This window comes from Mixophyes fleayi, chromosome 7 (assembly GCF_038048845.1).
Source record: "Mixophyes fleayi isolate aMixFle1 chromosome 7, aMixFle1.hap1, whole genome shotgun sequence".
Lineage (NCBI taxonomy): Eukaryota > Metazoa > Chordata > Amphibia > Anura > Limnodynastidae > Mixophyes > Mixophyes fleayi.
The window spans coordinates 127,202,968-127,228,186 of NC_134408.1; the positions used below are offsets into that span (position 1 = coordinate 127,202,968).

Genomic DNA, 25,219 nt, shown 5'->3' on the forward strand with positions numbered 1-25,219 from the left:
CTCTTATACCACCACTACTGGCACATTACTGTGCTCTTATACCACCACTACTGGCACATTACTGTGCTCTTATACCACCACTACTGGCAGATTACTGTGCTCTTATACCACCACTACTGGCACATTACTGTGCTCTTATACTACCACTACTGGCACATTACTGTGCTCTTATACCACCACTACTGGCACATTACTGTGCTCTTATACTACCACTACTGGCACATTACTGTGCTCTTATACCACCACTACTGGCACATTACTGTGCTCTTATACCACCACTACTGGCACATTACTGTGCTCTTATACCACCACTACTGGCACATTACTGTGCTCTTATACTACCACTACTGGCACATTACTGTGCTCTTATACTACCACTACTGGCACATTACTGTGCTCTTATACTACCACTACTGGCACATTACTGTGCTCTTATACCACCACTACTGGCACATTACTGTGCTCTTATACCACCACTACTGGCACATTACTGTGCTCTTATACCACCACTACTGGCACATTACTGTGCTCTTATACCACCACTACTGGCACATAACTGGGCTCTAATTGTACTACTACTGTAAATTACTGTGATCTTCTACTACTACTGGTACATTACTGGGCTCTTATGCTACTACTACTGGCACATTACTGGGCTCTTCTACAACTGATCGCACATTAGTGTACACTTATACTACTGCCACTAGCTCATTGATCAAGCAAATTTATCTGTTTTTCATTTTTGGAGTCAAAAAGGATTCCCCTACCCCCCACCCATGTAATTGTCACACTGTGGAGGAAAGGGGTTGTTTTACCTTCCTCTAAATCAACTTAATTAGAATTTATGAACATTTGAACTTGATGGTCCTCTGTCTTTTTTCAACCTTACGACCTATAAATATTTTTATTCCACATTCCATTACAATGTGCTGGGAAAACAATATATATAAATCTATTCGCTTCTCTGCAGCACTAGGAGTTAGCTGTTATTCAGGAGAGATGTAACATTGTTACAACAAAGTAAAAACCTAACATTAGTTGTAGTTGCCTGCAAAGTTCTATTGTAATGAACAGGGAAGTTAGGGAAGTTTAGGAGCTCATCTGGCATAATATGATTACAAATGTCCACCACAATGCAATAGAACATTCTCTAATGATACGGTGTATATCATTCTGTGATTACTTGGTGGGGTATGAGTGTTAAACAAAAATATATGTGGACTTTACTATTAATAATACTGGAATAATGTTTTTATAATATGTACATTGTATACATGTTTACAATGTATTCTTGAAATCAATCAGTTCCTGTAATGTATAGCATTTTTTTTCCGACTCACAAAGGTCCTTCTCACATCCCGGGGTAATGATATTCAAACAAGACTCTAAAGAAATAAAAAAACTTCTGTAAAATGTCATTAACCCAGCAGCCCTATGAGTCAAAGCCCCTAGCTTTCTAAAGTCTAAAGAAACAATATGTATGGTGTTTGAAGCAAAAACTAAACTAATACACTTTAAGTGAAACAAAGGATATTTATTGTGCAAGAAGAACATAATATTACAAAATCTTAAAAATGCAAAAGTGACACCTTGAACAGTAAGAGGCTCATGTTAAGTTGAACGCAAATTACGTTTTTGACGTATAAGACGACTTTTTACTTCTGTGCGAGCGAACAAAGCACTACATCCGAAGAAATCCCCCCTCTTCATATTTCAAAAGTTTGCATTCAACTTAACCTAAGATAGGGTTTAGAATCATATATGGAGAACAGACATAGAATTAAAAAGAAGTACAAGAGAGTCCCCTTTTAGACGAACGAAAGTAAATAGTGACAGTGTTGCTTCGCAGTTACATTTACCTTAAAGAGTTAACATGGTGGTTTTAGGGCTGGCCAATGATGAAGAGGGGAGGGTCTTGGTGTTTTGTAGAGGGGAGGCATTTCCTGTTCTTAGTCACACGGTTTGCAGAATCCCGCCCACCCACCCCATTTTATTGTATTTTCGATTTTGAAGGTTTTAACATAAACCGGTTTAAATTGAATTACGAGTTGGTGGGGGAGGAAGGCACTTCGATCAGCGGCTGATATATACGGCCCTATCGTGAGTGGTCGCAGGTATCTGTCCCCTTACAAGGCAATCGGTTACTCTTGTCCCTTCCGTGGGGAGGGGCCTCGCCCGGCTCAGTGAGGGAGGGGGAGTGAGTAGTAAGGTGAGTGCAGTTTACTCTTCGCCAGGTTAGGGTCGGCCAAGCAGTGAGGTTATGAGAGAGAAGTGGGTGGACGTAAGGCTATATTGCCATGTCCACGCTTGGTTGGTATCGCTGGAGCTGATCCTCAGTGCCCTTTCTCCGCCACCAGGTTACAGTTAGGTTACAATAAAATAATTTTTAGTGCCACTTTACTCAAGCCTCCGTGTCTTTACTTTAGATAAGTTTGGTTGTGGTTATTTAAGGTATTGTGTAGAGCGAAGTACATACACAGTGAACTATTTATAATGTGTATGACATTCCTTTCATGCTGTCATGAAACATTTTTATTACAATGTTTTTTATTATTATTATTATTATTAATAATATTATTATCCTTCATTTATAAGCAGATCTGGTAGGAATAATATACACAAGCAAGTGTTCTCCCCGTGCATTTACCTAACCCCTAAATCTCCTGCTAGTCTTATTACCCTCTAGTGTTAAGAAACTGTCAGTGGGCCTGATTCATCAAGGAACTTAGGCAAAAATTTGAGTAAGTTTTCTTACTTAAGTTTTCTGGGCAAAACCATGTTGCAATGCAAGGTGTGTAAATTAGTTTATTATATTGCACATAAGTTAAATACTGGCTGTTTTGTAGTACACTAATACTTGATAGCTTATTTTTACACTGAAATTTAAAGTTGATATTTGTGTGCTACATGAAAAAACAGCCAATATGTCACTTATGTGCAAAATAATAAACTAATATACACCGCTTGCATTGCAACATAGTGTTGTCCAGGAAACTTAAGTAAGAAAACTTACTCAAATTGTGGCCTAAATTCCTTCATGAATCAGGCCCAGTGACACAAACACATTTGACATGCTTTGGTACCCAGTGCTTGCTCTTGTAGTGAATAAGAGTAAATAGAACAGGCAGCATCCAAAAGATGCTGACATGCTACAAACACTCCCAACTGCAAGCACAAGTGGGTCTGGGGTTAATCTCCCCTACACGGTTACTTGCTTTAACCAGCATTAAAAACAGTAGTAATAACATGATTTTGACCACAGTCTGTATGTGGCTTTAGTGAATTGCTAACATTATGTATATTTAGCCACAAGGTTCACAGATCAGTTGTAGTAAATAGATATGATAGAATTATAACACAAATTGCCTTTATAAGCACTATCCACTGTCTTTTTCAGAAGGAGAATTGCAGTCTCTGGCAGATGGGTATGTATTTAAAAAAATTGCTATAATGTTCAAAATCAAGTATTTAAAAAGTAAATAAATATAACAATTTTGGCATTTCAATAATTATTAATACTTGAAAATCATGGACGATATATGTCCATTTGTATTCAATTTTAGGCACAAATTTGATTTCTAGTTCTGAATAACATTTTACTATCAGCTGTTGGAAGTGGTGGCTGGTTTCAAAATACAAGCAAAAATAAATGCAAGTGATCATTAATATAATCCAGCGCACACGTATGTTTGTGTGAAAAATACTGCACTTTGTTGCACAACAACAATAAGGATTGCACAAAATTATATTTCCGTTTGGATCTTCTGGGACTACTGCTTTTAAAATACTAAATCAATATCAGCTTTTAATTGCATTTTTAAATGTGTGAGTCCACTTTTTATTCTGTGCTGTAAAAAAATGAATTTCCTGTTCAAATAATATTTCAACGTTAGGCCACATTTACAAAAATCACCTTTGTACGCAATTATTTTTATATGGTTGCTATGTACATGTAGGTCTGGGTGTCTGGCTCCAAATTCCCATGAGATAATGTGATCATCATTTAAAGTTGGCCAAATACAAGCAGATTGGTTAGACATCACTATATATATATATATATATATATATATATATATATATATATATATATATATATATTTATATGAAAATATTAAAATTGTTGCCTTGCCTAATTGGAGTTCGATCACAACTGGGTTTTAATCAGATATCCTGATGACCGACCAAGTTCTGCAGACCTGCTAGTTACATATGGCCCATTTGCATCTACCTGAGTGTGGCATAGACTGACACAAGAGTAGAACACATAGGGAGAACGGAACAAATGAAATACACACATTCATACTTACTGTACACTCAGGAAGATTGTTGTGAAGCTGACTAGCTGAAAGAAGTCTTTATTAATAAGAACCGCTAGGTAACATGTGACCACCATGCTGCTAGTAAAGATGGACAGGGTTAGTGCATGACAGACTACATTTGGCTCTTTGTATGTGGAATTTACAACTATCATCATCATCAGCTATTTATATAGCGCCACTAATTCCGCAGCGCTGTACAAAGAACTCATTCACATCAGTCCCTGCCCCATTGGGGCTTACAGTCTAAATTCTGTAACACAAAGAGCGAGAGAGAGACTAAGGTCAATTTGATAGCAGCCAATTAACCTATCAGTATGTTTTTGGAATGTGGGAGGAAACCGGAGCACCCGGAGGAAACTCACGCAAACACGGGGAGAACATACAAACTCCACACAGATAAAGCCATGGTTGGGAATTGAACTCATGACCCCAGTGCTGTGAGGCAGAAGTGCTAACCACTGAGCCACTGTGCTGACCAAACTATGTGTAAATCCCACAACCTTACTATCAGGCATAATATAAAAAAAACATATTGAAACAAATACAAACTACATTAAAGAAACTTTGTAGGAGAGATCAGCTAGAGCACATTAATCAAGTCATCGGTTTGTTTATTTTAACCTGCTGGAAAGCTTAATTCACCGGAGAATCTTTGCTACTTTCAATTTTAGTGCTTTAGATTGTGATAGTCATAATGCTTTTTCCATTCAAAATAGTCCAATAAAACCTAACTAAATAATAATAAAAAAAAGTTGAATGAAGTAGAAAAACCTCACATAAGTTGATCATACACAACTCCATATATATATAAATAATAATAAAGACTGGATTTGTAAAACTTTCTACTAATTACCTTTCCTGTTCCAGATATGGATCGAAAACAAAGAAAAAAAAAGAGAAAGAAATTCGAGTTGGATTCTTCCAGTTGGTGAATATTTACATTTTTACTCTGATGCAATGAAAGTGTAACTTAGAAAATGAAGAATTCCAAAACAGTGGACGAGTATGTGACATATTAAGGACCAATTAAGTGCCGCAAAAGTGCAAAACTGTAGAACAAATGCTGTTTTTATATAACTTGCACTAAGTGCATCTAGTCTTATATGGAGGTGCATGAAGTTGTGGACCAAGATGGTGGCTTTAGCAGGGGTGTATAACATACTTACCAACTTTGGATAGTTGGCCTCCGGGAGATCCCGGGGAGGGGGAGTGGTGGAAGGGCGGGAGGGGGCAGGGCACAGTGATGCACGTAATTTTGTCATGTGGGGCAGGGCCCAAATAACGCAATTCACCGCAAATCGCTTCATTTCAGCTTGCGATGGGCAGGATGCGGGAGACTTGTCTGCTCTCCCAGGAGTCTGGGAGACCTACCTGGAATTCGGGAGTCTCCCGGACATTCCAGGAAAGTGGGCAAGTATGGTGTATAAGTGTGCACCAGCCAATGGGAGGAATTTGGCAGATCGGGTGCGTTCCTTGCAAAGTGTAGATTAGACACATAAGGCCTGATTTCACACTACAGTGCAGAAATTAGACTTTATTTAATGAGACAGGATTATTGAAATTAGCTATAAGTGGAGAGGACACATTTACAGGGGTGATCCATGCTTGATGCTTTGACTCACCTCTGCTCATTTTCCCTTGCGTCCCATAGACCTGTGCAGAAAAATGACCGGAGAATCTTTTCCGTTATAGGCAGAAATATGCACATCTAGGTGATATTTAAAGACACCCCGCACCAAATGGAATCTGCCCCTAATAATTAGACAAATATTGTAACTTCCATTACATATTTGTGGGAAAGGGCATTTCAGTCATTGTAATTAACAAAAAGCTTCAAACAAAGTGACACATGTAATAAGGACAGACCCAATCTCCTCTCGCCCCTATGAGTAATTTCAAACATAAACAAGACTAAAATGAGCAGTGTTTTAGGTCAAAAAATTAAACATTAACAAAGAAGGTGCCTCTAAAGTGTATGTAGGTTGGACTTTAATGGGACATTTTCTGGAGCATTCAGAACTACCCAAAAGTAGTTGCAGATTGATTTTACAGTGTTGTTACCAATAGCGCAAGTCCTTAACATGGGAACTTGAAATATGTTTGGCTCACAAGTAGGTGCACTTACACACATAGGAAAGCAGTCAGTAAATGAGCCTTATTGTATTCAGACAGTACCAGTCTTTTTACAAAATAAACATTAGCCATTGGGTGATGATTATTAATAAAGTAAAAATGAGCTGTTAGTTCTCAGCAAAAGATCAGAAACTAATTTAATTTAAGCTAGTGCAAGTTAGATAATCAAAGCAAATGTGTGATTGTCGGCACTTTACCGCAACCTGTTGCTCTAAATCAGACTCAACAAGACTTGGGGGTAAATGTATCAAGCTGAGAATTTTCCGGCGGGTTTGAAAAGCCAATCAGATTCTAGTTATCATTTATTTAGTACATTTTACAAAATGATAGCTAGAATCTGATTGGTTGCTATAGGCAACATCTCCACTTTTCAAACCCGCCGGAAAACTCTCAGCTTGATACATTTACCCCTTGGTGTGGCAACTGGCAACCCGGAGGCTGTAGTGCCCCTCCAACCGCCAGCTGGTGGGGCTGCTGCAGACACTCTTTTCTCTGCACATCTGTCAACGGCATTTGTGTCTTTTCTCAATCTTAAAAAAATATTAATACTATCTATTTAAAATATTTGGGAAAGTGTGGTTTTCTTTTTAGAGCTTTTTTACTTTTATTTTTCTGTTTGATCTCTTTGTATCGCTTTATTTTTCTCTCTCTTATTATCACTTTCTTCTTCTCTCTATTTTCATTTTCCTTTTCTTAATTTCTCTCTTTTTCTTACTTTATTTGTCTCTCTCCTCTCACACTTACTCTCCCGACTTTTCACTCCTTTTTTCCCTCCTTTTCCAGCTCCCTTAAGTCACTTTGTTATTTTTCTTCCTCCTCAAATTATTCTTCGTCCTTCTCACTTTTTATTTCAAGTCACTTAATTCAACCGGAATACATTGTGTTTGTTTATTTGGTAATATAATAAAAAGCAGAAAGCAATAGTGATAGAAATTCAGAGACAACACTGACCACGGTTTAATCTCATTTGGTATTTTGCATCTATAATTAACTCCCATTTCATCTCCCCATCCATGTAAAATCCTGTAGTTTGCACCCAGCTGTACTATGGTTACAGACAGAATTATGCCTTATGGTTGGTTACTAGTTGGAATCCAAAAATATTTTTTTTTAATTTTTTTTATATACTGAATATTGATCCTTTATACTGACATTCTAACCTTGGTCTATCTCCTCTTAGTTCCGCTATGCTTCCTCCAGGGACATCATCATAATGGTAGTAGGAGGTCTATGTGCGTTAGTCCATGGGGCAGCTCAACCATTAATGCTCTTCGTCTATGGTCTAATGACTGACACATTTATAGCATATGAGAAGGAAAGTCAAGTGCTACAGGATAAGAATAAAATATGTGTTAACGGCACGGTCAGCTGGGTCAATGGCTCTGCATTTGAGATGGAAAACTCTACGGTGGACTGCGGGTAAGCTACACCACCAATCAATATAACACAACTCTCTATTTATATAGACACTTTTATATGCTTCGCTTTAAACATTCATGAATATAGAAATGCATTTCACCAATATAAGTTATATTGACAATGAAAAAAATAAAAAAATAAAAAAAAAATATATATATATATATGACTTAAACGCCAACTTTTTTGCAATGCGTTGCTAGTAAAATAGTAAATTCTTATCTTTTTAATGCAGTGCAATAAAAGGGCTATTGATCCGTGAAGCAGTTTAATCCATAATTATTTATTTATGATGTTATTGTGACTTGGTCTAAATCCACAAGTCCTACATGTCTTTTCATATCTACCTCTTACAGTTTTATTTTGTTATCCTGTCACTCTGGCTCCTGTCTGTCTGTTTTATTTATTAAGCATGAACATTTATCATTTAGTGCTTTGAGATGTTTGCAGTTTTTTATGTGTTGGTGTTTTAAGTATGTTTATGTATATATATACACTGGTGTTCAAATGGACATTTACCTTAACTCATCCTGGATACAAGTATAAATATGTTCGTATATGTATGTAGGTTTCCACCCTTTAATAAATGCCTTGTGAAATGTATGCCCAAATGGATTCAAATAGTGCAGACTGGGCTGACCAAAAAACAGTATTATTATTATTATTATTATTATTATTATTATTATTATAATTATTGTAGATCTGTAAGGCGCCACAGTGCTCCGCAGCGCTGTATAGTAGGGAAAACAGCACATACATAAAACAGGGATATACAAGGTAGACAAAATAAATGCAGCGGTAGAACAACAGGGGGTGCGTCCACTACTGGATCATGTGGTGTAAGGGGCCTATGCTCCCCCCAAAGCCTCTTCTGAGCATGTGTCAGTCCAGGAGGCCTCTTCTGTGTGGGGAACACGGGAGGCCGGAGTGGCGCCATCAGGCCCCTGCCAAACTTTTGCTATGGGGCAATCCTGACCATGCATATGTCAACTGTGATATATACCTTTAAACATCCTTGAGTGGTTCCTAGCAAATTGATAGACTGCAATATCATGAATATTATTTCAACCCATGACTGGCCGCCTCCACTGTGTGCAGGCAGTCTGTACCCTAAGGGCATTTTTTTGCTGTTTATCAGTGCTCACTCTCATATTTATTATAGACCGCTGCACTAAACTGACCCTGTGCTCTAACCTTTTTTCCTATTTCCCAGAATAAACCTTGAGACAGAGATGACAGAATTTGCATACTACTACATTGCCATTGGAGCTGGAGTCCTGGTGCTCAGCTACTTTCAGGTACAAACATTCAAATATTTTTCAACATTTAACATGAACTTAACACACTGTAAAATATTTCTTGCTAGAGGATATGTTGGGTCATTGTTTCCTCTTATGAATACTGCATATAGATGGCTGAGTTCTTGTATAGGCTATGTCAGATCTACAGCATGGGAAGAATAACTTGCTTACAATATTCTTTACAAATGTAGCAAACGTACCAATAGGAACTATAGGCAATGGGAGGTCCTACATGTCTTTATCATGTCTAAGGACTTGTATTCATAACATTTAATGATGCATTTCCCAGGTAAGTGAGTAACAAAAATCTTGTCTATATGGACTTCTAAGATATAAATCTTCCCAAGGGCATAAAATTACATTTTATTGGTTACAAAGAAATTTGCCTTTTCCACGTCAAAATTGAGGCTATTATTTACAAAATATTGAACATGTATTGGTGAAAGAAAGGTCATTTTATTGTGTGTGGATGTGAGTAGTTACCTGTTGCATTCACTGGGCATGATTCAAGCTCAAATGCAACTTGCAGGTAAGTTATGTTTTAAAAGGGAGCACGGATATTGAACATAGATCTGACAGTATTAAAACCCAAATGGATTTCAAAACAAGTTTTCAGTTGAATGTAGTGTAAGTACGCTCTGGATTAATACTACTTGCCATACGCAGACAAAAAGAACAGACGGCATTATACGTACAAGCGTATGTGCAATATAAGGTCACATCAGAATGCATTAAAAAATATGTATCATAAAAAAAGAACTAATCATTAAGGAAACTATGAGTTTTAAAAAAACACTTTATATATTTTTAACATTAACTACATAAAGATGCTTTTAATTCATATTGCAAATACAAATACAATGCCTTTTTATAGTCTGTCTTACTGGCACACACGTGTTCTGTGATAGCTAGAGGCACGCGTCCATGTAGCTTTTGCAACAAAAACTATGCTGTGTTAGTCATCACTATCAGTCGGCACTTACACCTGCTCTGTAGTGGGTGCAAATTAAATGGCTGAAACCAAGTGCACTTACGAGAAACCCAGTACTCAAAATTGCAGCATTTGTGTTGCCACGCCCTCGACACGCCCTCAACAAGCCCTTACTGTACATGGCCTATGTTAGTCCGCCTCTTCCCTCCCCTTTTCCGCCTCTCATGCCGTAGGCAATAGTAAGTGTCATTTGCGTTTGGACATGAATTGCATACAATTGTGTTCATTGGCACAGGGTCCGTTTCTGAGAGCTATTGTAAGCACAATACACTACACAAATGGACGTATGTCCGAACATGAATAAGACCCATTGTGTTTTACTTGCTGCATTCTTATTGTATATATTACGTACACATTCCTTCAATAATCTTATTTGTGCAGAAATGACATCACTGAATTCATTTGTCTCTTTCTTCAACAGATTTCATTCTGGGTTATAGCAGCAGCTCGTCAAATACAAATTATTCGGAGGGAATACTTCAGGAAAATAATGAGGCTTGATATAGGCTGGTTTGACTGTAATTCTGTTGGAGAACTGAACACAAGGATATCAGAGTAAGAGCACTCATTTATTCAAAGATTCGATATAGGTGTTAATTGGAAACTCATGGGCAATATTAGAAGGGAATGATCAGGTTGGTCCTACTAAGAAAGTTGCCAGACAGTAAGCGAGAAGTAGCAGCTAACCCCATTGCGCTAATTGACAGACGTCCAGTCACATGGAACTTTCTCTGCATTTCCACTTCCTTCCACTGGGGGGGCCAACCATCTTCTTGGAGTGCCCAGGTGTTGCAAGGCCACGCCCACACTTTGATAGTTACTTTTAGGGCTGAATAAAATAAAGAAAGTTTGGCTTAATGCAGGGGAATAACTAGAGATTTGTGGGCCCTATAGCAACATTTTTTGACGGTCCCCACATGCCACCCAATAGTGAATAACTCACATATACATATGGAGCTTAGACAGGGAAGATGGGCCCTCGCTTGCTGATTTTCAGCATTGACTTACTATCACACTCTGGGTTATTTTGATTGGTCTCTAATCATTGTGTGCAGTTTCTGGCATGTTTAGCTATATGCTTCATTTTATCTTATTCTCTTATATTTACTATATTTAATATATTTTAATATATTTAATATATTTTAACAGTGACATTAACAAAATTAACAACGCCATCGCTGATCAGGTAGCAATGTTTATCGAGCGGATTTCCACATTCGTCTTTGGATTTCTAATTGGTTTTATTGGAAATTGGAAGCTGACTCTGGTTATTGTGGCTGTGAGTCCTCTTATTGGTTTAGGAGCAGGATTGATGGGACTGGTAAGTTTTTGCCTTTTGTTCATCACCATTTACATCTTGAGATTCTGGAAAGTCTGTGGGTGTTTTATGCTATAGATTGTGTTACATTAACTAAAGGACCATACTTAAGTGCCGTTCGTGGGTTATTAGACATTGTCTACATCTGTTAAAAACAGAAAGTTTGTATTTAGTGTCTTTAGACAAGGATCATACAACCTGTGGTTCCCCAGCTGTTGGGGAACTAAAAGTACTAGCATGCTTTTCAGCCCCCAATTTAGAGCATTATTATACCAAATCGTATTATTTGAGGACTCTATTACTTGTTAGACTATGAGTAGAGATTCTCAGATTTGTTTCAAAGTGGTTTAAACATGTTCAAGCTTAAACAGCTCAATTGTATTATTTATTAAACATTTTATTTTCAACAGTCACAAGTTGCATACGTTCTACTGATACAATGATAGAAAAGAATGTGAAATACAAGGTCCACTTTTGTTTGTTCAAATCATAAACAGACACAAGAGGGGGTTGGGTTGGATGGGGATGGACCAAGGGAGGCAAGGGGATCACAGATAGTTAATCATCATCATCACCATTTATTTATATAGCGCCACTGATTCCGCAGCGCTGTACAGAGAACTCACTCACATCAGTCCCTGCCCCATTGGAGCTTACAGTCTAAATTCCCTAATATACACACACACAGACAGAGAGAGAGAGAGAGAGAGAGTAGGGTCAATTTTTGGTAGTAGTCAATTAACCTACTAGTATGTTTTTGGAATGTGGGAGGAAACCAGAGCACCCGGAGGAAACCCACGCAAACACGGGGAGAACATACAAACTCCACACAGATAAGCCCATGGTCGGGAATTGAACTCATGACCCCAGCGCTGTGAGGCAGAAGTGCTAACCACTTAGCCACCGTGCTGCCCCCAATAGTTAATAGTTGCAAGTAATTGTATAGTATGTATTTGCTGTTAAATTAAAAAAACTAAAACGCATGATAAACGTACACAAGTGTGGGGGAGCTTTCATAATACGGCCTGGTATGAATTACAAGTATGGGCTGGGGACCCTCCGATTAAACTAACCTCACCCAGATAGATATGGATTGTCAGGGGGTGTTAACCTGTGTCCCTGCATTTGCATTTGCATTTATATATTCTTCTATAGCTGCTAATATCAACGTGCTATCTCTTTGGTATACTTTGTCATGAAACTTGCCTGTAATGCATGGAAAAAGATCTAATGTTCGTAAACATGCTGAGCGCTACTCTGTAATATGTAACCATAATGTTGTGTGTTATTGTCTACCTCAAAAATAAAGAAAAATTGGAAATAAGAAAAAAAAAACAAAAAAAAATAAATAAAACAAAAATGTATAAAATGAAGCCATTTAAGCTCATTTTTAGAGTTTATTTTAATATCTTATGTTTTAACTGTGAGCTGTGAACTCGAACTTTAAACTTAAGCTCGAACTTTGAACTGATTATATTAGATACAGCACTGCAGCTGGATGGTTAGTACACAACGGCATTGCTGCTTAGGATGACTGTAGGTGGAGCTGAGGTGAGGCTTTCTTGTTGGGACTAAGGCTACTTGTGGCTCTCCAGCTGATGTCAAGTTAAAAAGAAAAAAATGCAAACTATCATCATCATCATCATCATCACCATTTATTTATATAGCGCCACTAATTCCACAGCCCTGTACAGAGAACTCACTCACATCAGTCCCTGCCCCATTGGGGCTTACAGTCTAAATTCCCTAACACACGTCAATTTGTTAGCAGCCAATTAACCTACCAGTATGCTTTTTGGAGTGTGGGAGGAAACCAGAGCCCCTGGAGGAAACCCATGCAAACACGAGGAGAACATACAAACTCCTCACAGATAAGGCCATGGTCGGGAATTAAACTCATGACCCCAGTGCTGTAAGGTCGAGGTGCTAACCACTAAGCCACCGTGCTGCTCTATTTTGCAGGTATAGAATCTATATTTTTTCTAAGCATCAGTTAAATTACAGTCTCTGCCAGAGTGTAGCCAATATTCTGCCTATCAATTCAGAATGAGTTAGTGATATCACAGAGGCATGAGGCAATTGGTGTAAGCAGTGAACAATCAGTGAGATATCTCATGCCCTAGTGATTGCTAGATTCAAGTACAGGGAAGGGGAAAGAAAAAATGCCTCCACCAAATACCATTTTTACCAGCCAGACGGAGACCATAGTTGAAAGGCAGAATGGTGATTCAGGTTCACCCACAAGATGGCTGCCTTCACTGTGTTAGGTAACGGATTCACTTTAAAGAGTCTATAACAAACCTGGAAAAAGTGCATGTTTTCAACAATCAGCTGTGAGCAGGACAAAATTCGGTCAAGATGTAGGCCTTTTGTGTTTCCCCATAACTTTGTACTTTCTTTTATACATAGGTTTTTAATCATTAAGTGCCCTTTTTATTTCTGCACTCAACTTTATGACATTCAATACCCATAATTCCTATGTTTCAGGCTGTTGCAAGACTGACAGGTCGAGAGCTAAAAGCATATGCCAAGGCTGGGTCTGTGGCCGATGAAGTACTTTCTTCTATCCGGACTGTGGCTGCTTTCGGTGGAGAGAAAAGAGAGGCTAAACGGTAGGATGGATCAACCACTGGATTAAGACTACAAAGCAATTAGTAAAAGCAAAGCAAACGTAAAATACAAAGTGAACCAATATGAAAAAACATTGTGTAACATTTACAAATATTAATGGGAAATGTTCTACATGTGACTGATTAAAGATATTTGCATACCTCACAACTGTCCTGATATAGGCGTGTCAGTCCTGATTTGAAGGGAGTGGCCCGCAGTTCCAACAGTCAGAATACTTGTCCCGATTGCAGAGAATGTTGGGAGGTATTATCTGCTCATCATAGTGAACAGGTGTGGTACCCTCCTGCCACTGGGGCGCACAGCAATGCAAGGGTCTTTTTATGGGAAGGGAGGAAAGGGGGGTTTGGACGTGGCCTAGCATTCTGGAAGTGGTATGCATGCCCATGAGGGATATGAAACACCCCCAAGTGGAATGGCCATGCCCCTTTCTGTTTGCATGCTTTACACTAGAACAATGTGGGGAACTTTGTGTTTGGCATGTGCTTTGCCGTTATCATTTAGCTTCACTCTCTGCTGTTTTCTTCAAGCTTACAAGCTATGAACAGGCAGTTTGCATTTTTTTGTGGCTAATAATAAGCCTTTGCATAGTCAACTAGTGAATTGATATTGGTTCCAGCAATGGGATGGCTGAATCCACTGTATACATGTAATTGTGGCATTCAATGTGTGTATGAATTAATGGGCTGCATGCTCATGAATGCATGTATCTATTGTTTATCTATATATTTATTTTTACAGGTATGATAATAACTTAGTGGATGCTCAGGTCTGGGGTATTAGGAAAGGTACAATTATCGGCCTGTTCCAGGGCTACATGTGGTGCATTATATTCATGTGCTACTCTCTGGCGTTTTGGTATGGATCCAAGCTGGTAATTGAAACGAATGAACTATCACCAGGAGGTCTCCTGCAGGTAATTTCATTCCAGCATTACGATGGCAATAGGAATAGATATTTATTGTGGTGTCCTGAATGCAGATGTAAAAAGTAAAGCAGACATCCCTAACATTTTAGAATATTAAAAACTGCATATATACAGTAGAATTATTGCTATATTTCTGTAAATGTTTCCTATTTTTAAATTATTTTCCCTTTTTTAAAGACGTGGGATCAACCCGTAGTGTTAACCCAGTGTTAAAGCGGATCAGTAAATTTCACAATCATTGTATAAGAGAAACTTGTAAGCAGAAGAGTATTTTGGATAGATGATTGGATGTTACTAAATTACATGGCACCCTCTTTGGCCCAGGCAGACACCAGGCGAGGGCTGGCAAATTTTAGTCCGGGGGAAAGTCTCGACTCAGCAGCCTTCTAGGAACATTTAAAAGGGAAAAAAATGCAGATGGCCCAGTGACCCAGCCCATGGTAGGCCATAGGTTCGGCTCTGGAGGCAGATGCCCCCTGCCCCCAGCCTAGCCTGCCCCTGGCAGACACCCTACTGCAGTGTTGGCTAACCTGTGACACTCCAGGTGTGGAACTACAGGTCCCAGCATGCTTTGCCAATATATAGCAGCTTATTGCTGAAAGCCTATGCTGGGTCTTGTAGTTTCACAACACCTGGAGTGTCACAGGTTAGCCAACACTGCCCTACTGTATACTTGTATTTCTCATCTGATCATTGTGTATTTGTTTCCTCACTGTTCTGCAGATGTTTCCTGCCTAATGCCAATGACAGTCATGTGCAAATACAAAGGAGGAGACAAGTTTAGCAATAATCTAATTGTGTAAGGAGAGATTGGAGTGATGTGGGAAAATCAGACTCAATTTAGCAATATTAACTAAAAACAATGGGGTAAATTTATTAAACCTTCTAAACAGGATGGGCCAGATTCATTAAGGAAAGTAAAGCAAAAATGGAGTAACTTTGCACCTTGGCAAAACTATGTTGTAATGCAAGGGGTGCAAATTAGTTTTTTATTTTGCACATAAGGAAAAAACTGGCTGTTTTTTCATGTATGAAACAAATACTTGATAGCTTTATTTTTACACTGATGTTTTAAGTTGATCTAGGGCATACCCTACCCCAACTATCATCATCATCACCATTTCTTTATATAGTGCCACTGATTCCGCAGCACTGTACAGAGAACTCATTCACATCAGTCCCTGCCCCATTGGAGCTTACAGTCTAAATTCCCCAACATGCACACACACAGACAGACAGAGGGAGAGAGAGACTAGGGTCAGTTTTTGATAGCAGCCAATTAACCTACTAGTATGTTTTTGGAGTGTGGGAGGAAACCGGAGCACCTGGAGGAAACCCACGCAAACACAGGGAGAACATACAAACTATAAATATGTCTCCACATTTTAAATTAACTTCCCACTCCAATTCCACATGGTTTTGCCAGGGTGCAAAGTTACTCCTTTTTTTGCTTTTCTTTCCTTAATGAATGAGGCCCAATAAGTCAGATTCTAGCCATCATTTATCTTGTACATTCTAGAAAATGATAGCTACAATCTGCTTGGTTGTAGTGAGCAACACCTCCAGTTTTCCTTTTTTGAAGGTTTGGTAAATCTACCCAAAAGTCCACATTTTTGCAGCTTTTTAAATGGGGAAAAAAAAGGTCTCTATTTCCAGAAACAAATTTTTCAGATCCTGCAACTGTCCTTGAAATCAGGAAGTGGTGGCGGAGGTCGCGGAGGTGGTGGTGGCGGTGGTGGTGGCAGCGGCGGCGGTGGTGGTGGTGGTGGTGGCGGCGGTGGTGGCGGCGGTGGTGGCAGCGGCGGCGGTGGTGGTGGTGGTGGTGGTGGGGGGGGGGGGTTGAACAAGGAAGTGTCATAACAATGTCCTCAGTTTTGTAGGAAATACAAAATGGAAAGTGGTCCTCGTAATTATTTAGTTATAGACTGTAAAATGAATAGCTAAAATATCTCTCTCATATATTTTAGGTTTTCTTTGGTGTTTTGGTTGCTGCCATGAATCTGGGCCAGGCCTCTCCGTGTTTGGAAGCTTTTGCCTCTGGTAGGGCAGCTGCAACACTTATTTATGAGACAATCGAAAAGGTGAGTCTGCCAGTGACGTTCCAGGTCACATGCAAAAGTTTCACTTCTTATTTCTATTTGTCTCCTCCTAGTTTTTTTTATATTTTTTATCCACTTATATAACTACTAAAATAACTAAACTTTCTGAACCTCTTTTGCAGTGTAACCCCACCTTAAATGTCATTTTTACCATACTCCTGTGCTAAAAGAACTGTGTGGGTGTCATGCTAAGGAGCCTCACAGACTGGAAAAACTCTCCAGGCACCAGAGCTGTAATAGTGCTTGCCTAGGTGTTAACAACAGGCAGAATAAGAGATTGTGTACAGTATATTAACATGTAACTGGCAATAATGAAGGAAAACCCCACGGCTGTTCATTAAACAGCTTTTGAGCCATTTGTCCAATTACTTTTGGGCCCTTGAAAAAGAGGGGGCTACATATTAAACAGCTGTAAATCCTAAACCCTTCTCAAAATTGGATGTAAATACCCTCAAATTAAAGCTGGCAGTCTGCAATGTTAGGCCCATATTAATTATATAATTGTAACTTGATTATGTTTGGCTAACATCTAAATTGTGTCAGTGTCCACATATATGTATATTGTAGTAATATGCTTGTGTAGCTCAAGTAAGTCTTTCATTAATGCTGTGTTGTGTTTAGTGCTAGTTCCAGGTTTATTTGGTTCATACACATTTTTTATTCAGCTGCTTAGCTATACACAGTAACAGTCACTGCATTATATTGCAGCAACATCCAATCAATCTTCGAGCGCAAAGGACTCTTACGACAGCCTATCATTTCATGGGTGGAACAGGGTGGGGAATGGGCGTATGCCCGTAGTCAATGTGCAGTAAGGGCGTGCCAAGCTTGAGCGCACACAGCAGGCTTTGGGCATCTGAAATGTACGTGTTTTTCTGTCGTATTACTGGCACCAGCTATAAGGCAGGTGTAAGTGTCGATCGATAGTGATGACGTAAGCATGCTAGAACATGTATTTGCAATGAGGAGCAACTTCAAAAATATTGCTTTTGTACAGCAGACATTAAGAACATCGTGATAAATGTATTGCATGTAAAAAAAAAATTGGGAAAAAATTTTTTTTCAAAATTTTTTTTCACTACATTATCAACTGGCGGAAATCATTGAATAATATTTTTCTGTGCGTTCTTTTGGGACTTTATATTCCACATATGTATTGGACGTATCCTGCTGTGTATTGTGTCAAAGCCGAGTGCTCCTAGACCCATATTCAACAACAGACATATCTTCAGATTAGCTTTGAGCTGAATACAGACGTGCCTATACCCAAATTACTTGCATTTAAAAAAAAAAAAAAATCATTTTTGTTCATTTTGCGTGCCTTAGTGAATCAGGCCTATAATGTATAATTTCTGCTTTGCATAATTTGATTAATACCTTACACAAACATACTAGGGTCAGAGACTGTGTAGTGCTGGAAATGACAGTGTAACAGTTTTTCTTCATATTTTTAACAGATGTGGGATTCTGGGCACCTTTAATTACACCCTGTGCATGACTATGAGCTTTCATTGATTTATTACTGACATTTACTTATGTAGCTCCGTAACCTTCCAATTTCCCACTGTAATTTTACAAATTAATTTTAACTTTTTTTTTGTGTTTACTTTAAGGCTCCGATAATTGATTCCATGTCCGAGGAAGGCCACAAACTAGATCATGTGAAGGGCATTATTGAGTTCCATAATGTGAATTTCCACTATCCATCAAGGCCAGAAGTAAAGGTATGACCTACAATAAAGATGCCACTTTATTAGTTTTTAAGAAGAATTCCCTCATTGTTTTACAGCTGTTAAGGAGCAGGCTGGTATACTTCATAGCAAAAATACAAAGACTTACTAACCTGTGCACCTACAATCCACTGACACAATAGATCCTCCGGGATAGTTGAGTACTTGTCAAAATAGTTTTTCTTTTCAAAATTACAGCCGGGTTGTCAATGCCTCCCCCCGCCCCCCCCCCCCCCCCCCCCCCCACACACACACACACTTCCCATTCGTGAAATTAACCTTTAAAGGCAAGTTAATAAGAAGTAAGAAGGCACTGCCACCCTAGAACAGGCAAAGAATTAACATTTTTTGCATGCATTTAATTTATTGTGTACATTGTTAATATGCAGACCAGGGGCCTGATTCATTAAGGATCTTAACTTGAGAAACTTCTTATTTCAGTCTCTTGGACAAAACCATGTTACAATGCAAGGGGTGCAAATTAGTATTCTGTTTTGCACATAAGTTAAATACTGACTGTTTTTTCATGTAACACACAAATATCAACTTTAAATTTCAGTGTACAAATAAGCTATCAAGTATTTGTGTGCTACATGAAAAAACAGCCTGTATTTAACTTATGTGCAAAACAGAATCCTAATTTGCACCCCTTGCATTGTAACATGGTTTTGTCCAGGAGACTGAAATAAGAAGTTTCTCAAGTTAAGATCCTTAATGAATCAGGCTCCGTGTCATTAATTTGTTGTTTTACTATTAGTATTTTGGGCAGCCCCTTATAGTTTGCATTGTCACTTTTGCTGGAAAGCAATTTCTACCTAAGTACTTGTAACACAGTGGAATTTGACACTAACCACTAAGGGACGCTAAGTGGAGTGTCTGTTTAATAGTAATGATAGATTTCCATTAGGCAGAGAACTATTGACTGTTATAAATTGAAAATGGCAAACAATTACAAATCTGAATATAATGCAAACGTCAAATCAACAGTTTCCTTACTGAGAATGGTTGCAATATCAATTTAATTAAATATACCAGATTAGAAGAAAATATAATTCATACTTAATAATTTATTTCTTGAAAAAAAGCCTATACAGAAAAAAATGAATGCCCAAATGCTTGGCTTTTGATTTAGTTATTATTTAACATGACATTTTAGAGCGTGCTATATTTGAGATCAATATTTACAATAATTCAGAGCGTTATGAGAGTGCAGATAATTATATCTTGCTACCATACGTAACGGCAAGGTCTACACCTATAACATGATATACCTGATTTCCAAATTCACAGATTTTGAGTGATCTGAGCATTAGTATTAATCCTGGAGAGACCACTGCTTTTGTTGGACCCAGTGGTTCTGGGAAAAGTTCCACAATACAGCTCATTCAAAGATTCTATGATCCTACAGATGGAAAGGTAAGCTGTCCCTATACTTTATTGGATGTTATTTCTATATAGGAGGCATACAAATTAGTTTATTTTTTTATTACTAATACTCATTTTACCACACATGTGTTTATAAGTCAGTGACAACTAAGCCATACCACCCTAGGGGAAAAAACTCTTCTATGTCCCCGATGTTTCCAACCTTGTTCTCAATTTGTCCAAGCACGCCCATGACCAGCCCAACAGAATGAGCCTTTGAAGGTTGGGATGGTTCTGATAATTTAGGACATGTTCAGAGCTAGCCTGTTTGCGAGAGTTGATCTGGGCCTCATAATCTTCAGGGACCCTCCCCACAGTGATGACATCATCAGGGTTTCCTCCAGATGTGGTTTCCACCTCAATTATTGCACAAGGCTTTTTGGACTGCCTGAGTGGTATAATGATCTAGACCTAGTTTAATTTGTTCTCAAACCATGAAGTGGAACCAGAGGCTACCAGTGGTGAGATGTTTGTAAGCATGACTCACATGGGGATCTGTGGCCCATCAAATGCCTCTTTCCAAATGAAGTGGGTCTGGAGGGTACAAAATGCATCTCATTGAATGTTTAGGGCAAATCCCATTCTCTGGCAGCTCCAAACCACTTGTACAAATCGAGCTCTGTGCCCCTACCTGTTAAATCAGTGGTTCTCAAACTGTGTGCCACGGTTCTCTGGGGTGCCACAGCGATCTCACAGGGGTGCCACGGTCAGGGCCGGTGGTAAGCAAGGCGGGGGACTACTTGGCAATTATTTTGGCTTAGGGGTGCCTTGAATAAATTATTGAGACCCTAGGGGTGCCTTGAACTGAGAAAGTTTGGGATCCACTGTGTTAAACCATAAACATCCCCCTAAATGCATTCTCATTTAAATATCCCTCAAAATGAAATGGCACTTTTGGATTTGGGCGCAATATGAATTGCATGGGTGAGCCTATCATACAATCAGAAGGGGATGCCCCTGATCTTCTCAGCTCCTGGCTTCCATCAGGAGGTGCTAAATTTTGCACAAAGTAATGCTTGACCTCACAAAACAGTATTTGTGCTGCAGGACCATATTTTGCAATGTAAAAATAATTTTAGGACCTTCATTTTAAAGTTAATGCAAACAGTGCAAGAGAGGAGACGTCTCTGAAGCAAACTAAAATAGGGGGAAAGGTGTTTGGCTGGTGTCCTCTTCATGTAGACTTAACTGACCCTTGTGTCTTTGCAATTTAATTACGTAGATGACTATTCTAAATGAATGAATTACTCTATGAAACCGTTAACATAAGTCACTCGACTATTGTCTTCTTCACACTCCAGGTCACGTTAGATGGCCATGATATCCGTACACTGAATATCCAGTGGCTTCGCTCCTTAATTGGAATTGTTGAACAGGAACCAGTTTTATTCGCTACAACAATTGCTGAAAACATCAAATATGGAAGGGATGGGGTTACTATGGATGACATTGTCAAAGCAGCAAAGGAAGCTAATGCCTACAACTTCATCATGGATTTACCGCAGGTAATATGAGGCAAAGAAGCTTTTGGGCAAATGCCATTGCAATGTATATATACACACACTAATCCAATTCTGAAAGAGGATTTCCTTGGCTATTTTAAGGAGAGAATCCAATGATCAAACGGCATTTAACAAAAGCAAGATTGAGAGATGTAAAAGAAGATGGTGGTTTAACTAGAATAATCTTAGTATTACTAGATTACATCAAAGTTAATAGACTAAATAAAATGTATGGAGTTTTTTTTGCTTGTAGCAATTTGAAACCCTTGTCGGAGAAGGTGGTGGGCAGATGAGTGGAGGTCAGAAGCAGAGAATTGCCATTGCTCGGGCTCTGATCAGAAATCCCAGAATCCTCCTCCTTGACATGGCCACGTCTGCTCTGGATAACGAGAGTGAATCTATTGTGCAGGAAGCTCTTAATAAGGTTAGTTGTTCATGTGTCTATATATACACATGTTTAAGGAAGAACTTCAAGGTATTTCTTTTTAACTGGTACAATTACACCACTGACACACGGCACCTCACTTCCATTATTGTGCAGGATGTGGCCTCTGGAATATTTTTCTTCTGACCAGGAGTCAGATCAGTGTGTTGGAGAAGCTGACTGGGTGGGCCACATGCCCTCAGAGCAATGGTTACAAACCTCTCTGGTGATGTGACACCTGGTGGCAGAGAAAGCTCATGATTTATATTCTATGACACACCAGTGTTAGAATATTGTAATTTGTAATAAGTAATACGGGAATTGTAACTAAATATGAGTATATGCCTCAAGCTGTGATTTTGACTTTTCATCGATTTTCTCGGGGGAGTTTAAAATCTATGATTTATTAACCAGCGATTTGAAGTAAAATCGCCAGAGAAGTGTTTCTTTCAAAATCGCCATTTTCAAAATCGCTATAAACTGCGTTTCCGATTTTTGGCCATTCTAGCCATGCAAATCGCCAAATGTATGAAACTGCAATTTTGAAAACTTGCCCGAGTTTGAATTAAAAATTGCCAGATAAAACACGCTGCTTTCTATAGGCGAGATTGGCAAACACATCACTGTTACACTGCAGGACAATGTTAATATAACAGGAAGGCATAATGAAAGTTTCAATAAACCATCTTTCTTGTTGTAGAGGGGCAGAAATGATTATGAATTTTTTTAAAGGTGACAATTTATTTTAAGAACAAATTAGTGGCCCAAATGTATTTATGGATTAAATGTAAGTGGAGTTTTTTTTTAATTACAGTGGCTTATTATTACATCAGCAGTGGGCAATAGTTATATTTTTATGATATGTCAACACTTAAAATTTCCTGATGGGGTCACCATCAAAAGTACAGACCTGTGACACTACAAGTACATGCTGAGGCTTGTAGTGCCACAAGTCTGTACTTTTAAAGGACTTGAAATATGCACCCTGTTAAAGTAAGATCCAGCCCAGGCCGTCTAGTACTAGGACTGGTTTTAGACTGGGGGAGGAGGCACTCTCTAATTATTTATTAAATTTGTTTTTAATACACAGGACACTGTATATGGGGACTGTTTTTTTAAAGTTGGCAAGTACTCCTGCAAAAATGCTTATTCTCTGAACGGGTACATTAGTACATAGTCCAGAGTCCTTAGTGTCTTTGTTCTAGAAATAGTCATCTTCAGGAGATTTGGGCTTTATGAGTTGCTCAAATGGATTCAGAACACCGAATCCTCAGCAGTTTTGAAATTCAAATATGTAACATCGTTATCTTGTCGATCAGAGATAATACTGTTGGTAGCTATTGGTAGCTAACTCCTATCTTATCTGGTAAATCCATTATCTTGATCGCACTATGTAATGACTTGATAACACAGTAACTTAACACAATGTTACATTTATAAAAAGCCTGCCGGACAGATTTGTTAATCGTTGTGCACTGAAATTATGCCATTAAAAAATGTAGCTAACATTATAATGAAGAAGGATGTATAAGGACAGCAATATCTATTTTTAGAGCTTTTTTTCGCAGAATGAAACAAGTCTTTGGGGTATATTTACCAAACGGCGGGTTTGGAAAAGTGGAGATGTTGCCTATAGCAACCAGATTCTAGTTATCATTTATTTAGTGCTTTCTACAAAATGACAGCTAGAATCTGATTGGTTGCTATAGGCAACATCTCCACTTTTTCAAACTCGCAGTCTAGTAAATCTAGTCCTTAGAGATGTGATTTGTTCAAGAGCTATTACTTGGTGAATTCAACAGTCGCTCTCACATTTTCCCAATGAACAACTGAAGATCATCAGGACATGAACGCGGCAAAGTTAAAATATCTGCTCAGACGTGTTGACTCCAAAGTGTCTTTTTGTTATTGCAAAGTAGCTGTTGGTGGATGTTTACTCTGAATAGTTTATTCCACTTCTTGTAACTAAGCAAACTAGAAGAAAACTATTTTTGTGGCACTAAAATATTCTATCAATAGACATAAAAATATATTCAATTGTGTATATTAGATGGTAGATAGGCTACTGCTCAGAGGGTTTTGAAATCCAATATAAATAGGAAACCAATGAATATAAAAGAGTAGTTGACAAATATTGACTGAAATTTACGCAAAAATGATCATAGCTTTATTAAAATTAACAAATAAAAAATGTATTAAGTGTAACAGAATAAAATAAACTGTTAACAAGTAGTATGATACTCTAAAAACACACTGCTACTATTTCTACTATTGCAATAGATAATTAATCATGGTATATCATGAATAAATGAAACATCTCCTTAGGGGCCAAAAGCATTAGTATAAAAATTAGTGTTGTTTTAGATAGTGGGAAATAACAGTCAAATAAAAGTCCATATTAATTAGGAACTAATTAGTCTCAAAGTATTGAAAAATCCATGAAGAGATTGATCATAAACCTGACCATGCCACTCTTTAGTGTGGTCACAATTAGAGCACCTATTGACGTTATCTGTCAAAATAAAAGCACTAATTTGCTCCTAATTAACAATGACTTTTGTAGACAGCTATTTGCCACGATGTAAAACAACATTTCCTGTAATTCTAACATTGTCCCTTATACTAACCCCTGAAATCACTAGTACTGGTAAAAAGAGGTATATACTAAGCAGAAGGTGCGTATGGATGTCTGGAGGGTCCTGACTCAGGTTTTGCACAATAGCCCTGATATATTTAACTATGTCACTGCCAAGCCAACTAGTCCACTCCACTTTTAGTGCATTAGGAGAACAGTGACAGTGGGAGATTATGGTGGACAGAGAAGCATCAACAATGGCAGCCTCAAGTACCAATAGGGTCAAGAGTGGCCCTGACCTTATTGCGTCATTATGCGCACAATATACGATCCTTGCTCTCTCTCTCTCTATCTGACAGAACACATATCAGACATGGAAATGTTCTGCTAAGTTTACCGATTACATATAAAACAAAGAAGACGTTTGTTA

General features: G+C 38.4%; 1 protein-coding gene across 1 annotated transcript in view; it reads left to right on the top strand.

Annotated features, from left to right (window-relative positions):
* The window catches only part of LOC142098559 (bile salt export pump-like), a 62,111-nt gene that overhangs the window by 10,663 nt on the left and 26,229 nt on the right, over positions 1 to 25,219 (top strand). Inside the window, exons 2-14 of the mRNA XM_075181395.1 lie at positions 3,398 to 3,425; positions 5,187 to 5,247; positions 7,633 to 7,871; positions 9,082 to 9,166; positions 10,582 to 10,715; positions 11,310 to 11,481; positions 13,966 to 14,090; positions 14,848 to 15,022; positions 17,002 to 17,115; positions 18,747 to 18,857; positions 20,154 to 20,279; positions 21,590 to 21,793; positions 22,044 to 22,214. Of these exons, the coding sequence (XP_075037496.1) occupies positions 3,398 to 3,425; positions 5,187 to 5,247; positions 7,633 to 7,871; positions 9,082 to 9,166; positions 10,582 to 10,715; positions 11,310 to 11,481; positions 13,966 to 14,090; positions 14,848 to 15,022; positions 17,002 to 17,115; positions 18,747 to 18,857; positions 20,154 to 20,279; positions 21,590 to 21,793; positions 22,044 to 22,214 (1,745 nt within the window). The remainder of the gene's footprint in view (positions 1 to 3,397; positions 3,426 to 5,186; positions 5,248 to 7,632; positions 7,872 to 9,081; positions 9,167 to 10,581; positions 10,716 to 11,309; positions 11,482 to 13,965; positions 14,091 to 14,847; positions 15,023 to 17,001; positions 17,116 to 18,746; positions 18,858 to 20,153; positions 20,280 to 21,589; positions 21,794 to 22,043; positions 22,215 to 25,219) is intronic.